The sequence below is a fragment of the Tinamus guttatus genome, unplaced genomic scaffold, assembly GCF_059628265.1.
Source record: "Tinamus guttatus ecotype Peru unplaced genomic scaffold, ASM5962826v1 Tinamus_guttatus_pri_ptg000150l, whole genome shotgun sequence".
In the NCBI taxonomy this organism is placed as follows: domain Eukaryota; kingdom Metazoa; phylum Chordata; class Aves; order Tinamiformes; family Tinamidae; genus Tinamus; species Tinamus guttatus.
In genome coordinates, this window is record NW_028288684.1 from 9776814 (window position 1) to 9802880 (window position 26067).

Genomic DNA, 26067 nt, shown 5'->3' on the forward strand with positions numbered 1-26067 from the left:
TAGTCCAACCTTGCCTGCTCAAGCAGGTTTACCTAGAGCAGACTGCCCAGGACTGTACAGACTTGCTTTCAATTAACTTAAAAATGTTGTTTGAGAAGCGTTTAACTTAAAAAAATATATAGTTTTCATAAATCACTTGATTGCTGGCAGCCAGTCTGATAGACCTGTTTAGGATTGCTGATTGCTGATGTTAAGGTGCCAGCAGCTGCCTCGCTGGAGGGCATGGAGGGAGTGCTGTCCTGGAGCGTACCTGGGCAGGCACGGTAAGGGCTGGTGCACCTCTGGGCACCTATGGCTGAATTTAGCTGGGCCTCTCCAAGGAGGTAAATTCTGCCGCGTGTAACATACACAGTGCCTAAAGTCCCTGGTGAAGACCAGCATATATGCCCAAGTGCCACATTTAGGAAACACCTGAGGGATCTTTGGTTGTTTCCATATGCAGCTATGTGGAATTGCACAAATCCTGTAACTTGGTCATGCTACAAAACTTTGTTGTTTGCTCCAGTTCTTTCCCCCTCCAGTTTGGTGGCAAATGCAATTCCTCTACTATGTAAGAAAACTTCCCAGAAGAAGCCACAGCTTTAAAGCTAGATTGGCAGGGAGAGCAAAGGATCCCTCCTGCCTCTGCTAATTATTAGCTGAATTTTCTCTCATCTTCAGAATGAGCATTTTTTGCTAAATAATAAATGAAGGCTCAGAGTAGGTTTGTATTAACTGACAACCTTAACTATACTGGCTGAATGAAATAATTTCATGTAAATCACTATCAGATAGTTTAATCCCACCTAATCCGTGGGGAGTTGCACCTCCAAATGATTTGAATAGTTTTTGAAAAGTGTTTTGAAAAAGCGTGTATAGTTTTGGTTTATATTGTTTTGTTTTTTTTTGTGGCTGGATCTGCACAGAATCCTTCTTGTGGAGGGTGGCAGGGCCAGGGACAGCAACAATACACATTTGCTTTGTTCAGTTTAGGCTCTGGAACTCAATTTAGTAACTACTCAGATTTTGTGGTATTTGCTTTGAAGTTGTTACTTACACTGGTGTGATTTTTTTGTTTAGGAATGACTCAGCCCTGTAGTATATACATTTCTTTAGTACAGTTAAATATTGTTCTTGAAGAAGAAGAAGAAACACTTTACAACAAAAGATCTGTTTGCAAAACTAGAGGAATAACTTCTTCATTACATATGAGAAGAAAAACCCTTGCTGATCCTGCACCAGTGAAAATGGGTTTGTGGTGATGACAGGTTTGGGATTAGGAATAGATCCTAAAGCCATCCATGCTCGAAGACATGAGAAATCTGGTAAGAAAGTAGAGGCAGTAGAGTAGGCAAGGATTCATGACTGAAATCAACCTTTATATTTTTGAGTCCAAGCAGTGGCATGGCAAATAACATAGCACTGTTGGATTATTAAGGAGTTTTTAATAGTGACTTTAAAATGATAAATTCTGAAGTGTGTGTGTTATTTCTATCAGCAAACAAATGAAGGAGCTGGAGGAGTCGGGATTCCTGAAAGGAGCTCTGAGTGCGGAGCAGCAGCTGGCTCTCATTAGCGGCTGCACAGACCTGAAGGCAGCAGTAGAGGGTGCTACTTTCATTCAGGTAAGCCGAGATTCAATAGCTCCTAGCAAGCTAGAGCAGCAATCAGGTTGTTTTATATACTAGGTGCATATAGGAGAGTACAAGCTCCTGATTCCCTGGGGCTGGTTGTGCTGGATGACTAACAACTGACCCTAGCTAAGGCTGGAGTGACTTGCTGATCTCCGTGTGTGATGAGACTGTAGCTGTTAGAGAATGAAATGTAGAAGGGAGGTGGGCAGGAATCTCTCAGGGAGAGCTCTTCTTTTAGGCAACATCACACACATTAGTGCTAGGACTAAAAATTATTTATTCTTCTTCAGCTATCTGTATAACGCAGGGAAAATGGCTCTGCCCAGGGGTGGCTTCTGTTCTGACAGTGCTCAAACTTAAGCCCTTTCTGCTTGGGCCTCAGACACAACCAAATTTAGTGCTGTGGAGTGTGTCCCGTGTCTCTGCCAAAAGTGCTTTTCATGGGTGTCAAAAGGGTGCTTTGCAAAGGAAGGAGAAAACTGCTCAAAGCAGCTATCCACATCAGAGAGTTAAAATCAGGTCAGTATGTAGGGCTGAGCAAGATGAGTTTGGGGAGCAGGCTGAGTTCCTGGACCTGGCAGTCTGTGCTGCTTAGCAGTTGGTTGCTTAGCTCATTGATGTGGGCAGTTCAGGGAACGGTGGCAGAAGGGACCACTTACAGTAGACAATATGGATAAGTTGGTGTTGGACTTGGCACCTCATACACTAAATGGGCCCCCAGTTCAATTCCAGCTGCACTATTAACTGTGTATGTATGAATGCTATGCATGTTTGTGTGCATGTATGTATGCTGCACTCCAGGACTTGCAATTTATTCTGCTCCAGAGTATAAATCTACCACTCTGCACTATAGCATATCACTAATAATAATAGTAAGAGCAAAAAGGGACAAATGAAGGATACTGCATGCAGTGCAAGAGAGACTTAGTGTTGAGTATTAGGTACTGTAGATATCTGTTACTTGATCTCAGTACAACTGTGTGCATCTCTCTGCTCTTTGGTCTTGGAGCTAGAGATGGTTGGCAGAGCTGTCCCGTTCAGCAGAACAATGCAGCCTGGGGTTGCTTTCTCCTTATAGTCTCTCCCAGCCTTTCAGTGTCCAACCACTGCAGCCGATTGATTTCCTGAGTCAGAATGCTGTTGTCCATTCAGAACAATTTCTGACCATGAAGAAAAACTTATTTAGTGTAGGTGTAGAGGACTGCGCACTGGAACAGGCTGCCCAGAGAGGTTGTGGAGTTGACTTCCTTGGAGATATGCAGAAGCCATCTGGACACAACCCCGGCCAACAGGCTCTAGGTGACCCTGTTTGAACAGGGAGCTTGGACTAGGTCGTCTCCAGAAGTTCCTTTCAGTCTCAACTGTCTAGTATCTAAGCAGCCAATCAGCAGCAAGATTTTTTTTAAATCCTGTGTCCTGCTAGCTTGGCTTCACGTGCTCTAACTTTTCTAGTGGAAGGCAGAATTCAGACAGCAAAGAGTTTATTCCTACTGAGGGTTTTGAGACCCCTGTCATATTCACTCACCCTCTTTTTGAATTTGTTGAGATCTAGTTTGACATAAAACAGCCTCCCTGTCTTCAGAAGGCTTTGGAGAACTGCAACAGGGTTCCAGGCCTTTCGCTTTTCCCAAGTTGGCCTGGTGCATCAGGAGGCAGAGCAAAGCCTCCCATGGTAGTGAAGACGCGAATGCGCTATAGATTTTTACAGTGGCAAACTATGAGAGCTGGCCTTTGCATTTTACTGTTTTCACTTGCGTATGTCTTACCTTGACTAAATTTAATTTATTATCTAGCGCCTCTTGTGAAGTTCTGGAGATGTTTGGGGTAGCAATGACAAGCACTGACAACATGGTGAGCCAGGCCTGTTTACTCACTGCCCACCTGTCTGCCAGGTCATTTATGAATGAGTGTAGCAAAGAGCACTGATCTCTGAATCTGCACTGGTCAGCGTCTCCCACTGAGCAAGAGCCGACTGCCTTCTGTTTGCTGTCCCTTTGCCAATTACTATCCCCTAAAGGACCTCTTATCTCCCACATGGCTGGATAACTTCCTTGAAAGCCTTTAGTGAAGGGCTGTGTTGAAGACTTAGTTTTGGAAATTCACATGGACTGAGTCCTATTCTCTTGCTTTTTGCTTCCTTTAAAGAATTCTGCTAGGCCTATGAGTCAGGGCTTCCCTTAAAGGCTGTTTTGATTCTTCTCCATTTATTTGCCATTCGTTCAGTGCTGCTCTTTTCTCCTGATTGGCTTGACAGACATCAGGCTTACGGAGTCATAGTTCAAGATTTCTGTGAAGCTCATTTTGAGTGGCAAACATGATGCAGCTTTATCACCTCTCTGTGTATATTTGGTTTGATTTCAAGCGAGCAATTTTATATCACTGTCAGTGGGCATTTTCTATCTTGTTTTACCGTGCTCTTTCAAAATAACAATCCTTGACTGCCATCTTCATCTGGGTACATCTTCAGCTTTGTGAAGGCTGCCTTCGTGTGTTTAGTAGCTGCATTTCTCTCTCTTTTTTTTTTTTCCCTTCATGGTGTCTTTTAACTACCTGATCTATGAAATTGGGCTAATGTCACAGAATCAGTAATTTGGATTGGAAGTGGCCTTTGGATATCATCTATTTCAACCCGATGCTCTAAGTAGGACCAGCTTAGATGAGCTTGCTCAAAACATGTCCAGTGGGTTTTATAGATCTGCAGGAAGAAGACTTTTAGCCTCTTTAGATAACTCGTTGCAATGCTTGATTGCCCTCATTGTAAAATTCCGAGTTGGAATTTCCCTTCCCTTCCTACCACGGTGAACGTCTGAGAAGAATCTGGCTTCTCTGTAATAGCTGAAGGCAGCAATGTTGCGGTGATAGTGTTTGAATTACCTTGATAACAGCAATCTGCCTGTGGTAACTCAAGCTTCCCAGTACTATTTTATGTTCCCTTTGCATTAATAGATTTCAGCATGTTGCTGTTAATTGAATTATATTTTTAAAAGTTGCATGAAGTAGATGCAGTGCACCGGATGGTAACAAGCCTTTAGGCACGGCACCTTGGCAGCAGTGCTCACTAGCTCTTCAGTTTCAAACGACAGTATCAAGTTTTGCCTCTAAACAGTGTATACTGTACACTTTGAGTGTATATATGCAATGTAAGTGGACTTTTTTTTTTTTAAGCTAGTCTTTGCTATTTGTACTTAAGGGGAAAAAAGTAGATATAAAAGACTTGGAGCCCAGAATAAGGATTCCTATTTCAGCAGTGAATTGGCTATGTCATGGCCAAATGAACAGTGTGATACTTTGGAAAAGTGACCCAATAGTTAACTCTGAAACTGGAAGGGCAAAATGGCCTAGCTGTAACTTATGAGTACAAGTGTGTATGCATATTTATATGTATATACATATAAAATAATTTACATTAATGGTAGTTGATTGTAGAGGGCAAAACTCTTCTTGCTTAATGATGTGACCTACTGATTAACTTGTCATGGACTTCCATGAGAACTGCAGTTCTTTGCACTAGATTTCACTTGGTTAAATCTTAACTTTTTTTTTTTTCAAATTTCAGCTCTGTAGACTGGTCCACTTCAAACTGAAAAGTTCCTTGATGTTTGCAATGCTTGAGTCAATTCTCTGGAGGGTTTTTTGTTTTCTTGTGTTTTTTTTCCTCCTTCTTTTAAAAGAACTTTGCCTAAAAGCCTCAGAACTGTGTTTTTATTTTATTTTATTTTATTTTATTTTATTTTATTTTATTTTATTTTATTTTATTTTATTTTATTTTATTTTATTTTATTTTATTTTATTTTATTTTATTTTATTTTTGCCTTTTTTCTTTAGAAAGAGCTGGACATCCCCCTACTTCACCTGCAAACTCTTTTAAACTGGTAATAGTAATGCTAAGATGTCTTCAGCCTGGTCCATCTTGGATCTTGCTGCCAGTTCAGTCTCTCTGGTTGAGCTATCTAGAAAAAAAATGTTACAGCTTAAAAAGAGCTTTCAGAAAGATGGGAGGTGCCTCAAAATATGATACAAGCCTTGACTTGGGAGTCCTGACATGATGGTACGTGTTTCATTGCTCCTGTCAGAGAAACTTACCTTTAAATCTGAAGTTTTCCTGGTAGCACTTCGCAGACATTAGCTTTTGTTTTCCAGGGCTTTCAGGACCCCTTTTTCTCCCAGAGGGGAGGGGGTGTCTGTCGTTAGCTCCCAAGGAAGCTGAATTCAGCTGCCAGGAGCTGGTGGGATGGAAGCCAGGGATGATCAGGCCTGGGAAGCTGTATGGCTCTGTCAGTGTGGTACCTCTGTGCCTGGGAAGCTGCTGAAGGGCCGAGTGTGTGACGGCTGCAGTGACACAGCTGCTTCTGGACTAGCTGGTCAGCCCCGAGTACTGGGAGGTAAACATGGGCCTGATTGTTTCCTGCTAGGTAAATATAACCCTAGGCCTGGCTTTATCCTATTTACCTTAAGCACTTAACAGCACCAAAGTTGCATTTTAGCTTCTAAGGCAGCTGATTCTAAATGGGCTAACTGCCTTGATGACTTTGCAGGGGATTGGGGAAGATTTAAGGGTTGAAACAATCTATGCTCAAAGATTCTTGCTGCAAAATATTTTATAAAGTGGCTCTAATAGCTCTCATGATCCCGTTGTACAGAGTAATGGCTGTGTTTGGGTTGAAGTGAGAGTCGGTGTCCCGGGAAGCAGCCTGCCAGTGTCACCCCCGCGGCGCTGTGGTTGTCACCTCCTCCCGAGCTCGAATTGCCCTTCTTCTCACTAACTCCCATTTCCAGCCTCCATCTGGGACACTGCTCCTTTGAGTGCCACCCACAGAGCTCCCTGATAACTGGTTGCTCCTGCACTGTCTAATTGTACCTTTTTGTCGGTTCCAGTCCTTTGCTTTGCAGTTACAGCTGGTTCTACTGCTTTTTCCTAAATCTCCTCTCATCTGACCAGCAGCTTTTTTTTTTTTTAAAAAAAAAGAAAAAAACAGAAGAATTGAGGAACTGACACATGGTGCTTTTGGGGTAACTAAGCCCCAGAAGACCACTTACTTTCTAACTAAAGTGGGAATGTGTGATCATAGACAGGCCCATCCTTTAGGTCAGATGGTCGGTCCGTCCTTTCTGAACTGAGCCAAGCCTATTTGAAAGTGTAGTCAAGTGCTAATATAGAATTTGCTTGGAGGGCTGATTGATCAATAGTATCCAAATATATATATAAATGTATTGTGTAGACCCTCCTTTTGATTTTAGTATGAGTGGAGTTTTATCCTTCATTCCTAACACTCTAAAACACATCTATCCTGGTGTTTAACACTGTAATTGTCTACCATTACAAACATGACCATTCAACCTGTCTTTCTGCTGAAGGTTTTGTCAGACTTGTGAACCTCATTGCAAAAGACACATCTCTTCATATCAGGATCCTGACTTAGGTGACGCTTTCTTTGTATTTTTTTTTTTTAAAACAAAAAACAGAACAACAGCAGATCCCCCACATCTGCAAGTTTTGACTCTGAATTGGATAATGTAGTTCTGAAAACCAATGCTTCCCCAACTGCTGTTTTGTGTTTCCTACGAATTAAAGGCTGATCAGCCATCTGTAAAGCAGATTTGCTCAAAGCAATGTACAGTGGCAGTAACTTTTGTTGCTCCAGTCCAGTCCAGTGCACGTTTCTGACCTACAGAAAAGTACAAAATGTTTCCATCTTAAATGATGAATTTCAGCTCACTGGAGTGGTATTTACTTGTACAGTATCGTGTTTGTAGAGACTCTTTGATTTCACTTAAGAGCTAGTGATTTAGCAAGCATCAGATTTCACACTGGTATGAACTAATACATTCAAGTCACTTGAATAGCTGTCAAATCTTTAGATATGAAGGGAATTATAGTCTTTTTTTCTTTTAAGTGGATTAGCCTAAAATATCAATGTTTTAACTGATCCTTTATGGCTGCTACCTATCAAATTAAACCCACAAACTAAAAGGCAGTAGATCATTGAGATTAAATTCTAGCTTTATTAAAGCTAGAATTAGCTTTAATTAGCTTAAATTAAAGCTTTTTTATATATGAGCTCAAGAATACAAAAGCCAGTCACTTGTAGATTTGCTCTAAAACACTTTCTGATTTCCAATTCAAAATGTAGTTGAAACAAGTTCATACTCTATGAATCATAATTAAGTCTGTATATGGGTTCTCCTCACTCTGTCCTCTGCTTCTGGATATATGAACAGCATATGAGAGGATCCTGCCCTTATTAGAAGGTTTTCCTTTAGTTTTTTTGGCCTACCAACTATGGAGTTGTCCAAAATCAGGCTGGAAGAAACTGCAGAGGTTACTTAACCCAACCCCAGCCCTAGGGCAGGGTTGGTCATGCCTGGACAAATGCTTGTCAAAATGGTTTAACCTGCTCTTAAAAACGTTATGTGATGGGATTCCTTTTCTGCCCCTATTTTATTTCAGCATGTGCCTGCCCTTACTCTGAGGGAGTCCGCAGCTGAAGTCGCAGCCAATGAATGTAAATGGCCATTTTTTGTATTACTTATTGCTTTATAGTTACATCAACTGACAATAATCTGGGCCCTCTCATTAAAGAATAACCAGTCTGCTTTTACATTAAAGGAGGTACTGTCCTTACCCTGTTCTCTTATGCCTGTTTTACAGGATACCACCTCTTGTTCAGGTTGGGAATAAACACCTGATTGTGCAGTTGATCTGGACTAGCTAGAGTTGTTTTACAACTAAGAAGTCTGCTGTCTACAAACACTTTGCTAATGTTCTGGTGTTTGAACAGGTGCTGGGAATCCCATTTTGGAGGAAGGTCTGTGCAGAGGGAAAGAATAGCTGCAGGGTGGGGGGAAAGGTAAACAGCCCGCTGAGCTTTGGTCACTCTACTTTGCCTGTGTCCCATCTTGTTTGGGTTCCTGCATTTCCCTCGGGTGTTTTGGGATCCAGCTCACTTGATCTCACCTCCCTGCTCAGGTGCACAGTCCCAAACTTCCTGCCTCTTTCCCTTAGAAGTTTCTGTGGGAGGGGTTCAAGTTCAGATTATGTTCTGCAATAAAAATAATGTCAGTTCCTACAGCCTGTGCTCTTATTACAAAGATAAGTAAATCCTCATTCTAACTGATCAAGATGTTGGCACTGCATTTCAAGATGTGTATAACCCGGGCACCCCTTTGGTAATAGCTGTATATATGTGGGATGTTTTTGTCCTGTGTCCCAAACTTGTAGTTTTTGTTTCCCTTGTCTCCTGTGACAGTCTTTGTGCCCCATATTATCTCTGGCTTTCCTTATTATTCCCAATTTACTATTTTTAAAATCTCAGCCACTTGTAGACATTCCCAGCCTCAGGTTTAAGGGCAGGTGTTATGTTTGGAAATGACAGAAATACAGCAGGTCATATGCATCCACAGAGGGAACAAGCAGATAGTGGGGGAAGAGGGGAAGATCTTACCAGTGTGTAGAGATACCTGGAGGGGGAAGAGGAGGACAGAAGACAGGGCCAGGCTCTTCTCAGTGGTGCTGAGTGACAGAGCAAGAGGAAATAGGGACACACTGAAACACAGGAAATTCCATCTGAACATAAGAATAAAAATATTTACTGTGAGAGAGGACAAACACTGGAATGGGTTGCCCGGAGGGGCTGTGGAGTCTCCTTCCCGGGGATACTTAAAACTCAATAGGATGAAGTCCTGAGTTACCTGCTCGAGCTGTTCCTGCTGTGAGGTTGGGCTCAAACCCATGATCACGATCTCCACAAGAGCCTTCCAAACTCAGAGATTCTGTGAGCTGCATCACATCTGTGATTTCACTGTGTCACTACCTTTTCTTTGCTCTGCTTTCCTTTGACCTTCCAGCTCTTCTGTACCTGCTGCCAGTGCTGCTGCTTCAGAAGTGATGAGTTCGCCTGCACTCACACCCTGTTTTTAAGGTCCTTGGGAAACCAAGTTCTTCCTTGGGTTCTTGTCCTTCCCATCTTGCTGTCTGGAGGTGCTCTAAGCCTACACTTAAGAGTTTTGAGCTTGGAGATTGTTGCTCTCCTGTGGTTCCTGCACAGTGGGAGTTAGTCCCTGGATTCGTGTTCCCAAGGTGTGATGTGTGTTACGTTTGCTCCTCTGGGTCTGTTTAGCAAAAGTACACATCACATCCTGGGTATAAGGAGGTCAAGCTTCGCACGGGCAATTTCAGCCTTGAAGATATCTTTCCTGCTGTGTATGATTAAACAACCCAGAGACTGTAGTCTGTGTAAAGGAGTCTTTACAGCTGTGTATTGATGATCTAGAAGGAGAATTTTGGAGGTATCTCCCACATGGGAAAATGTAGACTATGAACTGTGCAAAAATGGAGGATTTATCCTGCTCTCTAACAGCATTTTGTAGCAAAAGAATTCACTTCCTCTGCACACATGCTCAAATTTTCTTATAAGGCACTTGCCCTTCAAGGATTGCTTCTGTGGGAGTTCATGAAGCAGGACTGTGGACATTGTGGCTTTTAAATCTGAATTTCTAGATGTCTGGGAACTGCTGTCAGTCTGCATGAGGGTTATGCTGCTTCAGGGGACTGTGAATGTAAAAGCATTCAGAATTCACGATGCTAAATGCTTTCCTGGCCTGCCTTCCTGTTGCATTCAATTAAAAAATATTGTAAAGGTCGTAACAGTCCTAGGGAAGAGTGTTTTGGAAAGTGTTTGCTCAAAGGTGATGCGAGTGAGTTGCTGTATTGAAGAGTGGGTAGGAAGAATCTGTGTGCATGTCAGCATTTAAATGTAGGTAATTGAAGTTCTGCACTGAGATTAAAATGAGGACATTTGGGAGCACAGGTGGCTTGCACAACACTGTGGAAAAGCATGTACAAAAACACTGGACCACTGGATTTAAACCAGAAAGAAAGTCTTCCTCGTTTGCTGTGCCCTGGCACTTGAGGGGTTGTGTCATATGAGAGCAAGGTTTTAACCAGGAGCTACTAGACTTTGATCAACTTGTTTGAGTGTCAGTGTTTGCAGGTCTAGCACGTGCTTACCTCAGTAGGGTTCCTAAGACTTCACAGGCTGCTCAGGTAGTTGCTATACATTGCCTGAACATATATTTAGATTTTTTTAATGCCTTTTGCTTGTCAGTCTTTAATACAATGCAACCTTTCTAGGCCAGGATTTAACAAAGTGTCATGTTCTGATCAGGCTGTTACAAAAGCTGCCTAATAAAGAAGTTCAGTTAAGTTGAAAACCAGATTAGTAGCAACCTTGTTCTTTGAATAAGAGTGTACTGTTTGCTGCAAATGAGAAGTGTGATCTTCTCTACCAAAAGGGCACAGGAATATACAGTGTCACTTAAAATGCATTGAAATGTACTCTAGCCTTTTTACACTGATCCTTTGAGAGACTGTGATAGCTTTAAAACTGCTTACCTGCTCACTGTTTGTTTTTTTTTTTTTTTTTTTCCCATGGTAAATGGAATAGCTTGAGACCTCTCCAGGCTTCATAATAGGCAGCAAGTGAAATTCCTGTTTAATAGGAATTAGAGCTTAATTTCTCCTCTATTCTTAAGGGAATTGGTGTCTCTGAGAAAATAATTGCATGCTCGATGAGGACAGAAACTGTATTGCAGTGGTCCAGCAACCTGAGTACAACTGTGACACTATAGAAGTCACTGCAAGCAAATGGCCCTTTCAGAGACCTTACGTAACCAGGGCAGGTTTGAGTTTCCAGCAGCTCTGAGTTTGCCTTTTTATCATCTGATGTGAGAGGAGGCTTAGGATTTCAGGCTCACAATAAACCTATTCAGTGCCACTCTTTTATTATTTTGAACAGTATCTGCAAAGTTCTCTTCATCTTTGGCTTTTCTAAAAGAAACCATTTAAAGTTAACCAAAGCAGGAATCTAGGAGTTATGAGCAGAGTATCAGTTTGTTTTGATAAGGAGCTCTGTTACTCTGGGCTCTATCTGGAGCTCTTAAATGACCCTGTTTATCACTTCGTCGTCGTGGAACTTTTAGTACTTTCCATGCAACCTGTTTATGTTTTAAGAAGACTTCAGATTACTTTTAACTCATTTATATCCAGTCTGATGGAAATTCTAGCCTTGGGCATTCTTGCTAGTCAGTTTGAAGTTAACAGTTGCTAAATGGATGACTTCATATTATACTAAATCTGTAACTTTTTCACCCACCTTCATTTACAGAATAGGAAGGACAGAATAAAATACTTCTAGGTGAGAGGAGATTAGAGTTGGAAAAGCACAGAAGGGTATTTTCCATGCGTTTTAAAGGTAGACCTGAGATTTTGCAAGTATGAGATCCTGATTGAACTGTGCCTGCTTCAAGAATAAGAACACAGATAGCAATTGTTTAAAAATAATAATAATTAAAAAAAAAAAATTGATGGAATGAAGGTCGGTTGCTTTTTGAAGTGAACCCCTGTGTTTGTTCCTCTGTTTTCTCTCGATGAGACTGAAGTCTGTCATGTTGATTGAAGGATCTGCTCTATGTACTTACTCTCCCTGCAGTTCTTAATCAGCAGGGACATCTGTTTTGTGTTAAAGCTCCTGCAGTATGTGCTGGTCCCTCTCCTGCTATAGTGAACCCCTTGTGCTTTCCTCTTCTTTGTAAATGAGAAGGTATTTTTGTGTATTATGGCTCACTGGTATGTCTGGACTGACTTACATAGGCATTTAAAGTAGATGGGTCCTGTGATTTCCAAGCCATTGGGGCAGAATCAGTGAAGTGTGAAAGGTACGGATAATAATATTAAACTAGAAGATTCTAAAACTGTTGTTTGCTTTTATTCCAGGAATGCACTCCGGAGAACCTAGACCTGAAAAAGAAGATTTTTGGTCAGTTAGATCTTATTGTTGATGACAACGTTATCCTGAGCAGCTCAACCTCCTGTCTCTTGCCTACCAAGTTGTTCACTGGCCTTAAGCACGTTAAGCAATGTATTGTGGCACATCCTGTGAGTACGATGGCATGTTCTGTTTTCATACTAAGAGTGCAGCCATGTAACTCATCCGCAGCCCAAGCTCTTCTCTGCAGACTGAAAGACAGGGAAGGGTATTTGAAGTGCTTGTGTGCTGCACTGTAGTGGTGGGCCTGTCTTTTCGGGAATGCTTTAGTCTGGCTGTTCCATGTGCAACAGCTAAACTACACTGAGAGCATGTGTGCACCCTGTGTACTGCTGACTCAAGACACTTCCCATCTAAGTCATTGTGCTTGTATAGCTGTTTGCTACCCAAACTAATGTCCTTCAAATTGCAGTGATTCTATAGTTTGGAGGCAGACCTATAAAACTCCCTGCATTCCCTTATGCCATCCATTAGTTTTTTCTGAAGTCCTTTTGCAGCTGCTGTTGGGTATCAGTGAGGATGCAAACAGCAAGTTGCTTGTGCATTTTGGCACCTGTAAAACATAGGTAGTTGATGCAGATAAAAGATGGAAGATTTTGGCTCTGGTTTCATCAGGCTTAGCCTGACTAGGCTTAGCCTTTCTCCTACCTAAAATTTGGTAGTCCTTTATCATTTATTCCTAGGGGCATCACTGCAGGACAGTACAAGAAGAGATACTATCCCCTCTTCTGTGTTTCTATATGAAGTAGCTATGACCATAACTAAAATTTCATAGCAACTTATGGACTTCTTCATTTTCTTGTTGATTTATCAGTCTTTAATTTTACATTACGCTTCCTTACTGTTTTCCCAAGTCAGTCGTATTGGTTGACCTGGTTAATTTGAGCTGCAGTCATTATAGGAGCCACTTCTGAAAGCATTTTTAGTCTGATCTGGGAAGGTGGCTGGTCCCACCATAAAGTTTCTATGTTGATGTTTTAAGGATATATGTATTTCATGAAATGAAGTAATTTTTTCCTTAACACATCTAAATATTCTGCAATGGCTTTGCAGTCTGATTGGGACCACTTTTTTAGAAGGCTCAGCTTTACTCAGAGTGGAGTGGGATGGCAAACCCTCCTGTGAGCCAGGGTGCTGTTCCAGAGGCCTTTCTTTGTCTGCCCTTCTTGCTTTGCAGTAGCTATTGCTTTTTGGTGTGGGGAATGGGTTTTGTTATTTTTTTTCCTTTTTTAACTGTGACCTTACCAACATTTTGAACAAGATGGGTACGATGTGGGGAGGGAGGGATGGCTGTAAGAAGTAAACAGCTCAGGAAGAAGCCAGTGAAGAACTGGTGAAGAAAACAGTGTGAAATTCGATATCTAAGAAAAACTAAGTTTTAAAGCCTCTGGCACAGGTGAGGAAAAGAAATAGAATTAAATGCCCAGTGGGCAGATGGAGCTCATCACTTTGCTTAGCAAAGCAATAGGCACATAGTAGTTGGAAAAAGTGAATGAAATCCAGTCATGCAGCTGTATGATAGAGATGCACAGGGAGCTTACAGGCACAGCTGTCCTCTGCAGGCACCTCCGAGCAGGGTGTTGGTAGAGCTCTTCTTCCTAGCAGCTTGTTTCTCGTATTCTGTATAAAGCTGCTAGGTCAGACAGCTAGAAAATGGAATTAGAGGAGACTGTGTTCCAGTAAGTAAGTCCATTGCTGTGCAGGAATAATAAACAGATAATAAAATCATCTCCAAAATATATTGGGTTCTATCTGTTAGATTTTTAACTCCACTACTCATATTAGAAATTGTTTCTTTATTGTAATTTTTGGTTTTCATCGTATTAATGGTCCATTGAAATTCATTTGATATTTGCTGATAGCTAGTTGCTTGTGCTTACTTTGTCATACACTTCCTTAGATCTTGTTTTGTTAGGCTGAGTAGGATGAGCTCTTCTACTCCCTTAGGAAGGGCTTTGCATTTCCCTTCTCATTTTAGAAACCCTCTCCTGCAACCTGCTCCATCTGCATTTTTACCACTTTAAATTTTTAGCAAGGTGCATTATTCACTCCTGGAAATTAGTCTTCCTCAGTGTCCGCATTAGCATGCCCACTAAGGTACCCTCAGTGCCAAGTTCATGAAATAAAATATTTCAATAAGATCACTGTCAGGAGCAAGCATGGAGGAAGCTCATCCCCTGTCTCTCAACAGTTCGCTTGTTCTCTTCCCGATCAGAGCCTGTGATATCCCTGCGGGTTAGAAGCTCCTTTGGAGAGTTCTTGGGTCTGGCTGACTCACCTGGCAAGAGTTTTGTCCTGGCTTTGGTGGCGGCAGTGCCGGAGAGGCCGGGGCAAGAAGGGCTATGAGGCACTTGGAAGGCACCGACGCAAACGTGTTGCATGCGCCGTTGCAGCAGATGTAGCCTTATGTCAGGCTGGTCTCCCAAGCCCTACAGGAAATGGGACCATTTAAATCCTGAAAAGAAAGAGCAGAGAGAGAGGAAAGACTCCCTGTGCTGCTGTGACTAAGTCCTATATTTCCATTTATGTGAGCACGGTTCAAGGACGGCAGTTGGCTCTAATGGGGCATGGTGAAAGAATCAGTGCAGAATTACCATTCGTGGAACATCGTAGCCAGTCATGGCATGCAGTAATTAGTCTGCTGCCACGTAAAGGGTGCAAGAGAATAAGACCTAAGGGCTATTGCTTTTGGAAAGAGCATGTCCTGCCCATATCTCTTAAGACCTAAAGAACTTCCAGCAGCTTCTAGGACACTCTTTAGAATTCAAGAAGTTTAAGAAGCTTTTTATTACTTCAAAAATACATTACACAAACATTGGCTTTGAGGAGAAACTGCATTTGGGAACAGTCAAGGAGATTTTTTTTTTCCTAGTGGCTACAGTGTTTGAAGGTAGCCCGTTGTGTAACTTTTTGTGTATGTTTTATATAATATCTGGCAAGGGGATTAGCATATATCAGACTTGAGTTAGTAGCAGCTTTTCTCTGAGGTGTTGCATTTTACAGGCAGTGCGTAGCAATATTTTTATTATAAATTTCCTGAATATCTAAAAGAATGTACTTAACTTGGAAAGAGATGTGGTGGCCATATGTTTTACAGAAATAAACTCGATATTGAGAAAACATCAGATAAGCAATAAAAAGTCTTCTAGCATTGTTGGACTGCATTGATCTTTAGAGTAGGTCAATAAATCTAATCATCCAAGACTTATTTTTTTTTAATTTGAATCAACAGTCCAGCTCTTACTGGATTGATTAATGCTTTCTGGGCCTAGAGATCAGGTTTACTGTGTTCAGTAACAATTACTCACACTATTAAAAAATTGCGAAAATACTTTATACTAGGTTGGCCTGTGTATCTGCTAATAATTAACATTCTTCTTTTGTGTTTCTTCTTGAGGTAAATCCACCTTATTTTGTGCCATTGGTTGAAATTGTTCCACATCCAGAAACAGATCCTTCAACTATAGAGAGAACATATGCCCTGATGAAGAAGATGGGTCAGTCTCCTGTCAAATTAAACAAGGAGATTGAGGGGTTCGTCCTGAATCGGCTGCAGTATGCAGTGATAAGTGAAGCCTGGAGACTTGTGGGTGTATGTATAATCTTTTTTCCATTTCTGTGTGTACATAGCCAATTTTATAAGCATGACCAACAACATTTAAATTTCTTATAACATTTTGTCTTCTTCGTTAGACAGTCCCTTATGTGCATGAAAAATGAAAACAAATACATGAATTTACAACAGTAGAAAGTTTGGACAGTAACAAATAGCAAAGATTATGAAAAGGAAAGTGATATGATGATAGCAGTGTCCTTTATTCTGCTTTCTTTTCAGAATAGGACAACTGTAATTTTCAGGACAACCAAAAATAAAATGTTGACAGCACAGAAATCAAAATACTGTTGTTTTTTTCAGGTTGTCTTTTCATTTCCTGTTATTTTCTGAATGTTGCTCACCTATCTCACAGGGTTATGAAAATAATATTTTAAATGCATTTGTCTTTTGCCTTTTAGGAGTTCTTATTTTCAAAAGTTATTTGATACTTGTAGGTAAAGACAGATTTCTCCTCTTCCTGCCCATTCAGACATCTAGCTCAGAATCATCTGTTTGTGCCACTTCAGCTTTTCCCACAGCCAAGTGTCTTGGGCTACAAAGTCTGATCTTTCATCATAAGAGCTGAATTGAGTCTAGTGCAGTTCTGCTGAGATTAATTAGTTTTAGGAGAGCTTTTTTTTTCCCCACAAAGAATGCTTTGAATTTTTAGTCTCTTTAAAACAAACATTTACACACAAAAATAGGTAAAGATTTTAAAAATATACCTATATTAACATATCATTAAAAATAGCTCTTATTCCAAAGCAATACCTAAACATAGTTGCTGAACTCATTTTACTTACCTCCTGTTAACTGCCATTAGCAATACTATGCAATAATGTAAAGTAGGTGGCGAATAAGAATACATTAAGCCTTTGTTAGGAAGAAACTGATCTTCTACTGAAGACCTTTCTTTAAATTTAAAAAGATTATGTTATTAAAAGAATAATAAAATTAGTAAGTATACTGTAAAAAGAATCCCTTCAGAAAGCTGTAGTCATGGTGAAATTCCCAGGATAGAAAGAACAGCAAGTTATTTTTGAAACCATAAGACGACTGGCCGAAAAACATTTAGGGAATAATTTGCTAAAACCGTAAAAACTACTCTTAAAGAAATTAAAAAGAAGGTAAGTCCATAGGAAAAGAAAAAAGCTAACTGAACTGTGGTGTTCACTTTAGATGACACTGTACCCTTTTCTTAAAAGGGAGGGATTGATCTGAGGAACTGTATTATGCTGAAATAGAACAAGTCATGTGAAGAACAAAATTTTTTAGAAAAAATCAGGTAAAATGAATAATAGCAAATTAAGAAGGTGAGATGAAATGTATTTAGTAATTTCAAAACTCAAAGCTGAAGTTGATGAAATGTAGACATAAGCATCTTTTTACACATCAGTTAGCAAAACACCAAAGGAGTGGAAGCACTTAGAGCTGAATTTTAACTTTTAAGAGTTCAAAGGATAGTTGCGTTTAATAATACATAGGTACATGAATAGGATATCTTGGGTCAGTGGGAATATTGGAGAAATAATGCCTCAAATACTTAGTAGGATTCTTTTATGTCTCTGAAAGACATAAACTGAACTATGGAATTTGCAGCCAAATGGACGTTGTATGTTAACAGTGTGAATGGGTTCAGAGAATAATTAGACAAATTTATGGAGATGAATTCCACCAAGGTCTGGATGCAGAAGCAGCCTCCATCTCTCAAAATCCCTGACTCCAGACAGCTGGGAGTCGAGAGGGTCTCTATGTATCATTGAGAGTATCAACTGCTTGTGGAATGATTTTAAGAATCCTTGATGAGCATCTGTCAGAAAGAAGCCATGACTTTTATGGGAGCCTGTGCTCTTAATAAGAGCACCGATGTGTACTTTTTGTGTATGTCTTTCATGAATAATAAGAAAATAATGCTTGAAGCACTGACAGACATGAAAGTTGTTTTCCTTGTGCTTCATCTAAATTTCTAAACTATTTTTTCTTTGTGTTCTGTTTTTGTATAATTTTGCTACATTTCAAACAAATACACTTTAAACTCTAACAACTTTGATGGCCTTATTTCCGTTCCAAAAGACTAGATAAATCCCACTGCATCAAAGGTGTAGTTTCAGCTGTGTTATTTTGAGCCTTTAATAGTAAGAGAATCATTGTAGATAAGAGAGAGGTGCAGGCCTGAGGCAGTTTCTATCTTTCCACTGCACTGCCGTCAACTTTTTTAATGCAAGTCATGTTCTTTTGGTGTTTTGCGCTTTCAAAATAGGGAAAAAATGTTTCTTCTGATTTTTAAGTCACTTTTCAATCTGTGTGGTTGAGAGGTAAAGTTTTGAAAATATCAGTATCACTAACTCACAGTCTTTGAAAAACTCTTAAAATTCAAAGTTTACTCAATCTAAGCATGCCTTTCTTTCCTTGCTACAAGGGAAGATTCCCTTGCATGATTCTCTCTGGTAACGGAGCTTTCCTTAACTTAAGAAGCTCTGGAGTGTTAGTTAAATTGAGAGTGCTTGCAGTAGAGACATAGCAATACAGTATTACATTTGTCCAAAATGACCATATTACTAATCCTTCTGTGGTTCAATATGGAAATTACTGCCATTAGATTTGGCAATCTATGTCACCTTGGATGCACAACACAGATATTCTTTTGAATTTACTTATGAATGCTTTAGTACTTTAATGCCAATGATTGTGTATTACTTTCAACTGTTGTAAGGAGCAGTGAAACAGAAATATGAGACATAATTTCACGTTCGCTTATATTTCTACTGGTTGTGAAGGTCTGAACATTATTTGTTATATATTGATCAGTATTTCTATTTCTGTTTTAAGTGTTCTTTGATTTTTTTTTAATATGGTGCTTGGAAAAATCTGCCTTGTTGATAGAGGACTCCTGTATCTGCCCTGCACTGTATCAGGTTTTCAGCATCTGAGACAAATATTTTGAATACAGGGGCCATATATGAACCAAGGAAGAAAAATAGTGGCAATCTTGATAAGTATTGTGAAGTCACTTGAAATAGTCTTAAATTAGCCCCTTTATGCAAACAGCATCTGTTTGTGAGGACCTTGAGAAATGAGCTTGAATGTTCTCATCTGGGCTCTCACCTCAAAAATATTCATAGTAATAGCAAGCGAGTGATTTTATACATGCGTATACATGCAGGTACAGTTGTGTTAATAATGTTTGCTTGGAAAAGCTTGTCAGGAGTAGACTGAAAAGCTTGCAGACTGTATTTTAGTTCCTCAATGTAGCCTGGCAACTGATGACCTTTAAGCCCCTCCGTTTTCTTTGGCAGTGCTGTACTGGGATGTGTGGTGTGTGAGGCCTGGGATGTGGGTCGTATGCTGGGAGAAGACCATATGCCTGTGGTCTTCTGGACTATGACTATGTCTTTTGGTGGGCACAATTTGAACATGAAACTATCAGTGCAGTCCTGAAACCTCCATCCCTTGCTGGGAATTCACATGCTTAAGTAGAACTGGTTGGTGGATCATGCGTTGGGGTAACCAACTTCTGCCACGTGGCTGCAAGAGCAGGAGAGGCTGCAACAGCGCCAGAAGTCCGAGGTGAGGCCCTGCCAGGAGCACTGGGAATGCAGGACTGGGCCACGCTTGGCAATGGGAAGTGTAGTGGTACGGTGGTGGCAAAATTAGAAGACAAGGCAGTTGTAGGAAATTAAGAGAATCAAGGCTGGTTTGGAAACATACAGTGGATGCAAGGAAGAGGATTTTGGCCATGTGAATGTTTTGGAATGTGGTTTTAAGAATGCACAACTTTGACTTTTAACTAAATACTTAAATCCTTTTAAAAGTATCTAGAAGCAAAAGCCATAGTTTCATTTATGGGTCTAAAAGAAGGAATTCAAGAAAGCACTCTCCTTTGAGGCAAGCATGCTGAAATGAAGCAGTTTATGACGGATCCAAGTTGGTCTTTCATGTGACAAAATGTCTTTTTGAACATTATTTTGACTTACAAGTCACAATAGCACTCTGGCAGTGCTGGTGTTTATGGCAGGAAAATTTTGCATCACTTATCTCTCTCTCTCCATGTTTCATATTTTTTTCATAAAAATGTAGATACTGCAGACACTGCAGTGGTATCTTCATCTGCACATGTCTTTAAGGTCACGTATCTGAGAACTTGTTGCAAGAAGTTTACATAGGAACATCTAGCATATATGAGGCTGAAGTTCCTGTAGTTTTTTTATTTATGTTTTTAATTCCTCCATCTCTGTTATATTGTTTTAGTGTTGATTATGGTGAGAATAGGAGACTTACTGTGAGATACTGAGGCTGAAGATCCTTATGCCTCTGATATTCGTAGTCTTCATGACACTAAATTTTGTTATTACAAACCAGGAACTATTAGAATGATCTGTAGCCAGTAGTAGGAAAAATATCTCTGCTTTCTCTGTTATTCTCTGTTGTCATTTATTTACTCTTTCATACTTCCACTGACAGTGTCACTGGTGTATCTGATTCAGTTCACAGCTCCTTGGAGCATAGGCTTATCCTGTTTATTTGCCCAGAGAGCACCCTGTACCCTACTTACATGATTGCTTTGAATTGATTGCAAAATCCCATTTGCAGATTCTTAACAGTACAAGTACATTTGTTAGTAGCACAGTATTAGTTTACAAAAGAAAAGTAAAAAATAGCTGGAATCTGTCTCCTTCTGAAGATCCTCTATAAGGTTTTAGTTGACTCTATCCAGAAAGTAGCAACCAAACCATTTCAGTGCTGCATTAGATCAAAAGTTTCAAACCTTATTTTGAACATTCCTGACTATCCTTTTACTATTGATAGCTGTCTAGAAGTTTAGCTGGGTGAAATATTTTTCTAAGCATCATTGGGAATTTTTGCAAGGGTGTCATGAAATACAGCAGCAGAAGTAGGTGAGGAAAACACAGCAGTTCTTTAACCCTGATCTCATTTAGGAGATTCACTGCTTTTGTGAACCCGCTATAATTATTTTGTATGTTGGATCTTCGGTATATGTCGTAAGGTTCTGTATTTTCTTCTGGATAGCTTTTGATATCATTTTAATATATCCTTTTCTTTAAAACTGGGTTTTCTTGTGGATTGTAGGCATTGTAAAAGATCAGAAGTAACTGGCAGCTGTGCCATTAAGGATGTGGGGTTTTCATAAAATCATAGTATCATAGAATGCTTAAGGTTGGAAGGGACCTCTAGAGGTCATCTAGTCCAAACCCCCTGCACACGCAGGGTCACCTAGAGCACGTGGCACAGGACTGCGTCCAAGCGGGTTTTGAAGATCTCCAGAGAAGGAGACTCCACAACCTCTTTGGGCAGCCTGTTCCAGTGCTCTGTCACCCTCACTGTTAAGAAATTTTTCCTTAAGTTCCTGTGGAACTTTCGGTGTTTCATTTTGTGGCCATTACCTCTAGTTCTGTCGGTGGCCACCAGTGAAAAGAGGCCAGCACCATCCTCCTCACTGCCTCCCTTGAGGTACTTATAGACACTGATTAGATCCCCTCTCAGCCTTCTCTTCTCCAGGCTGAACAGGCCCAGCTCCCTCAGCCTCTCCTCGTAGGGCAGATGTTCCAGGCCCCTGATCATCCTTGTAGCCCTGCACTGGACTGTGTCCAGCAGCTCCACATCCTTCTTGTACTGTGGAGCCCAGAACTGGACACAATACTCCAGATGTGGCCTCATTAGGGCTGAGTAGAGGGGCAGGATCACCTCCCTCGACCTGCTGGAGACGCTCTTCTTAATGCAGCCCAGGATCCCATTGGCCTTCTTGGCCATGAGGGCACACTGCTGCCTCATGGTCAACTTGTCGTCCACCATGACACCCAGGTCCCTCTCTGCAGAGCTGCTCTCCAAAAGGTCAGTCCCCAGCCTGTACTGGTGTCTGGGGTTATTCCTCCCCAGGTGCAGGACCTTGCACTTGGCCTTGTTGAATTTCATGAAGTTTTTCACCGCCCAGTTGTCCAGTCTGTCCAGGTCCCTCTGGATGGCAGCACAGCCCTCTGGGGCTACTCCTCCCAGTTTGGTATCATCAGCAAACTTGCTGAGGGAGCACTCTGTGCCCTCATCCAGGTCATTGATGAATAAATTGAACAGGACTGGACCAAGGACTGACCCCTGGGGGACCCCGCTAGCTACAGGCCTCCAACTGGACTCTGCACCGCTGATCACCACTCTCTGGGCCCTGCCATCCAGCCAGTTCCTAATCCACCTCACTGTGCACTCATCTATCCCACACTTCCGGAGCTTGCCCAGGAGGATGTTGTGAGGGACGGTGTCAAAAGCCTTGGTGAAGTCAAGATAGACGACATCCACCGCTCTCCCCTCATATATCCAGCTGGTCATTCCATCACAGAAGGCTACCAGGTTAGTCAAGCATGATTTCCCCTTGGTGAATCCATGCTGACTACTCTTGAGCACCTTCTTGTCCTCCATGTACCTGGAGACAACGGCCAGTATGAGCCGTTCCATCACTTTTCCGGGGATGGAGGTGAGGCTGACTGGGCTGTAGTTGCCTGGGTCCTCCTTCTTGCCTCTTTTGAAGACTGGCGTGACATTGGCCTTCTTCCAGTCTTCCGGCACCTCTCCTGTTCTCCAGGATCGTTCAAAGATGATGGAGAGCGGCTTAGCTATGACATCTGCCAGCTCACGCAGCACTCTGGGGTGCATCCCATCAGGGCCTATGGATTTGTGGGTATCGAGGTTCCTTAGGTGCTCTCTGACCCAATCTTCCTCTACCCAGGGCAAGTCTTCCTCTCCACCAGCTTCTTCTCTTGTCCCTAGGGCCTGGGGCTCTAATGGGCTGCCCTTGGTAAACACCGAAGCAAAGAAGGCATTGAGCAACTCTGCTTTTTCTGTGTTATTTGTAACCAGGGTGACCACCCTGTTTACCAGCGAACCCACGTTTTCCCTGATCTTCCTTTTGCTGTTAATATGTTTGAAGAAGTTTTTCTTGTTATTTTTAACATCCCTTGCCTGATTGTGTTCCAACCGTGCCTTAGCTTTCCTTGTCGCATCCCTGCATTCCCTGACTAGGTTCCTGTATTTCTCCCAGGGTTAAATGGCTTAGAATTTCTCTCATTGGTTAAATTTTTGGAAAACAAACAGTCATATTTTGGCTATGTGTCTGTTTTAGTTCATTTTCACAGCAATCATTTATGAATTGGTGAAGCAATTGGCTTCCTTCCCTAGCTTCTGTCCCTCTCCCTTTTCAGGTGACCAGCTTGGCAGTCCAGGAACAATGGCAAGGCATTTTGCTGCAAAATCATTATTGTTATTATAATAAGTAATGATAATATTTGGGTTATAGTGTTATCCAGGGAACCCCTACTAAAGGTGAAAGATAAGGTAGGGGTTTAACAATCTAATTAGGAAGGGTGTTCCATTCAGCATGGATATCATTAAAGGAAGTTCAAAGAGCTGGGGAGAAAAATCGTGTTGATATGAAGTGTTTGCTCCAGGGTGAGGTGAGTGAGGGTGTCAGGGAGGAGGGTAATACAGCCCAGGAAAGTAAGGACATGTGAAGTAAGGAGGAGTGGGACAGGTTTCTTAAACATGATGAAATTGAAAGAAATGGAGTTGGCTGAGGGATCTAGGAGAAAAGTCATTTGCTCAAAATGACAGGACAGCAAAAGATGTCATCAGGGTGTGTATTGAAGGGACTCAATCCAAATGATAGTGAAGAGAAGGGCATAACAAATACTGCTAAGGGAGAATGATTAGCAGTGATCAGAGGGAAAAAAAAAGTTTTGATCTTGGAGATAGATGTTACAGGGGATAAAGTGGCAGATTTGGAGACAGGAATTGTATGGTCCAGAGGGAAGTAAAGTCCAAACTAACTCTATACATGGGCTGGAGTGAGTATGAGAATGTGATGAGCTGGAACTATCAGAAAGAAATTGTTTTTTTGGCCATGTCACGTTTAACATGATTACAAGGCACTGTCAGCGACAGAAGAGATGTGGGTGTGACTCACAGATGTACAGATTACTCATTAAAACCAAGCAAGTTGGTCAGGTCTTAAAGGTGGAGACTCCAGCACCTACATGGGTTTTGCAAAGGAGAAGAGGCCCCTGCACAGTGAGAGTCACTGACAAAAAAACAGAGGAGACCATAGGTTGAGGCCTCATAGGAGATTAAAATCTCTAAGGAGATGTCACAGGCAGCCTGGAGAATCCCAGTCTAGTTTAGATCTGGAAGTTTGGCTGTCAAAGTCAGTGGAGATTTTGGTGCAATTTGTTTAAATTTTCTGTAGCTATAAAAGTCTGCTTCCAGTGAACAAGGTTTTAACTCTAACCATTTCCTCTTCCTTGTGAAAAGTTCTCTGAGGGAAGGCTTATAAGAATGGCCACGTAGAATGAAAAGGTTGAAAATTTCTCTTGGAGAGGTTATATTTCATGCTAGACTTAATAAAATGATTGGAAATTTCTCTTCCTTACTCCTTAGCATAAATGCCAGTCCTTATGGAAGGCATCTTGCAAACATCACACCGACTCTGAACCATTCCACCACCTTATTCGTTAATATACCATTCCTTAATATAAGTGGGAGTAAAGTTGTTCCCTAAGGGAAGACCATTAAAGTCTTCCTAATTTATGTTTTTTTTTTTCGATTCTGAAGAGATAAAGTTACAGAGTCACAGAACAGTTGAGGCTGGAAGGGACCTCTGGAGATCACCCCGTCCAACCCTCTGCTCCAGCCCGGACACCCAGAGCACATGGCACAGGGTGGCATCCAGGCTTTTGTTTAGGAGAGTCTGTGTGACAAGGAGAAATTGGCCCGCATTTGTAGAACAATATGAGACCTCAACTGAAGATGTCTGTCATGATCTTTTTTTCTGTTAGCACTAATTTTTGTCTTTTAGCGGCCGTAGCCGTAAAGTTACACCTATAGCCAAAAGGCCAAGAACAAAACACTCAGCCTATGATACTTTCAAATGCCAGCATTGAAACTGAGGATTACAGTGTCAGAAGAAATAAATCAGTTGTTTTTTTGAAAAATTAATTTGCAGTGTTTCTTAAGTGTTAGTAGAGGCTTATCTGAGTCTGTTAACTCCTTACTGTAACATTTTCAGCTTTTGTCTACTGGTATGGTTCAAATGCTTGTCTGGAATGTGGTTCTTGTGGTGAAATTTTGCCCACAAATCCACGTGAGTCAGAAAAAAAGCAAAAAATCACTCATGGAGCATAGCTTTACCAGCATAACCCAGGGCTCAGGTGAAGCTCTTCCCACAGAAGAGTACTCTTGTTGACTTAGTCTGTGTTGTTCAGATAAGTTGCATTGCCATGTCAAGGGAAAAACTCTTTAACAGAACATATGGTGCCTGTCATAGCCCTGTTGGCACCAGTTCCATAATCTGAGCACAGACCAAGGCTTGTTTTTTGGTTCCTGCCCTTACCCAGACCTTCTGGTCTGCCTTTGCACAAATCACTTTACCATTCCTGTGCCTTACTTCTGAGTTACAGAAAACAGTACTTCCTTATCCCTGCTGCTTTATGTCTAGCTGTGTGTTCCACCAGAACTGCGTGTTCCAAATACGTTGGTTACATCTTAGTATTATCATTCCCTTTTCAAGACAGAGTTCAAAAAAACACCTGCAACAATGATTCAGCCAGACTTATTTTTGATCGACGCCTACCAGCAGATTAAGATTTGAGACTGAGTCTCTTAAAAGGCTCTATTTAAGTCTGTGATGATGAAACTTCCTTTCTGTGACCAGCTGTAGAGGTTGTTTTGATCCTTCACGTACAATTTTCTTATAAAGCAATGACATTTTGGAGCTTATGCGGTTGAGAAACCCAAGGAGGCAACATGAGTAGGATTCAGCTCACTTAAATTCAGATTTTTACAGAGTAGACATAGACATTCAAATTCCTCCCTCTAATTATTCATCTGGCGAGACCAATTAAGGTCTTTTAGGACAAAACTCATCTGACCTATGCTTACTTTATTAGGCCAGTTGTCTTTTCCTCTGTAGCGATTATAAAGAGAGACCAGATATCTAGGTTCAGATGTCAGTAGTGAGGATGCCCATAACTCTGGTAGA

At 41.2% G+C, this 26067-nt stretch overlaps 1 protein-coding gene across 1 annotated transcript in view; it reads left to right on the forward strand.

Moving 5' to 3' along the window:
* Positions 1-26067, forward strand: part of CRYL1 (crystallin lambda 1) — a 50907-nt gene that overhangs the window by 8686 nt on the left and 16154 nt on the right. The window contains exons 3-5 of the mRNA XM_088522285.1: positions 1478-1604; positions 12385-12546; positions 15834-16028. Coding sequence (XP_088378411.1) covers positions 1478-1604; positions 12385-12546; positions 15834-16028 — 484 coding nt within the window. The remainder of the gene's footprint in view (positions 1-1477; positions 1605-12384; positions 12547-15833; positions 16029-26067) is intronic.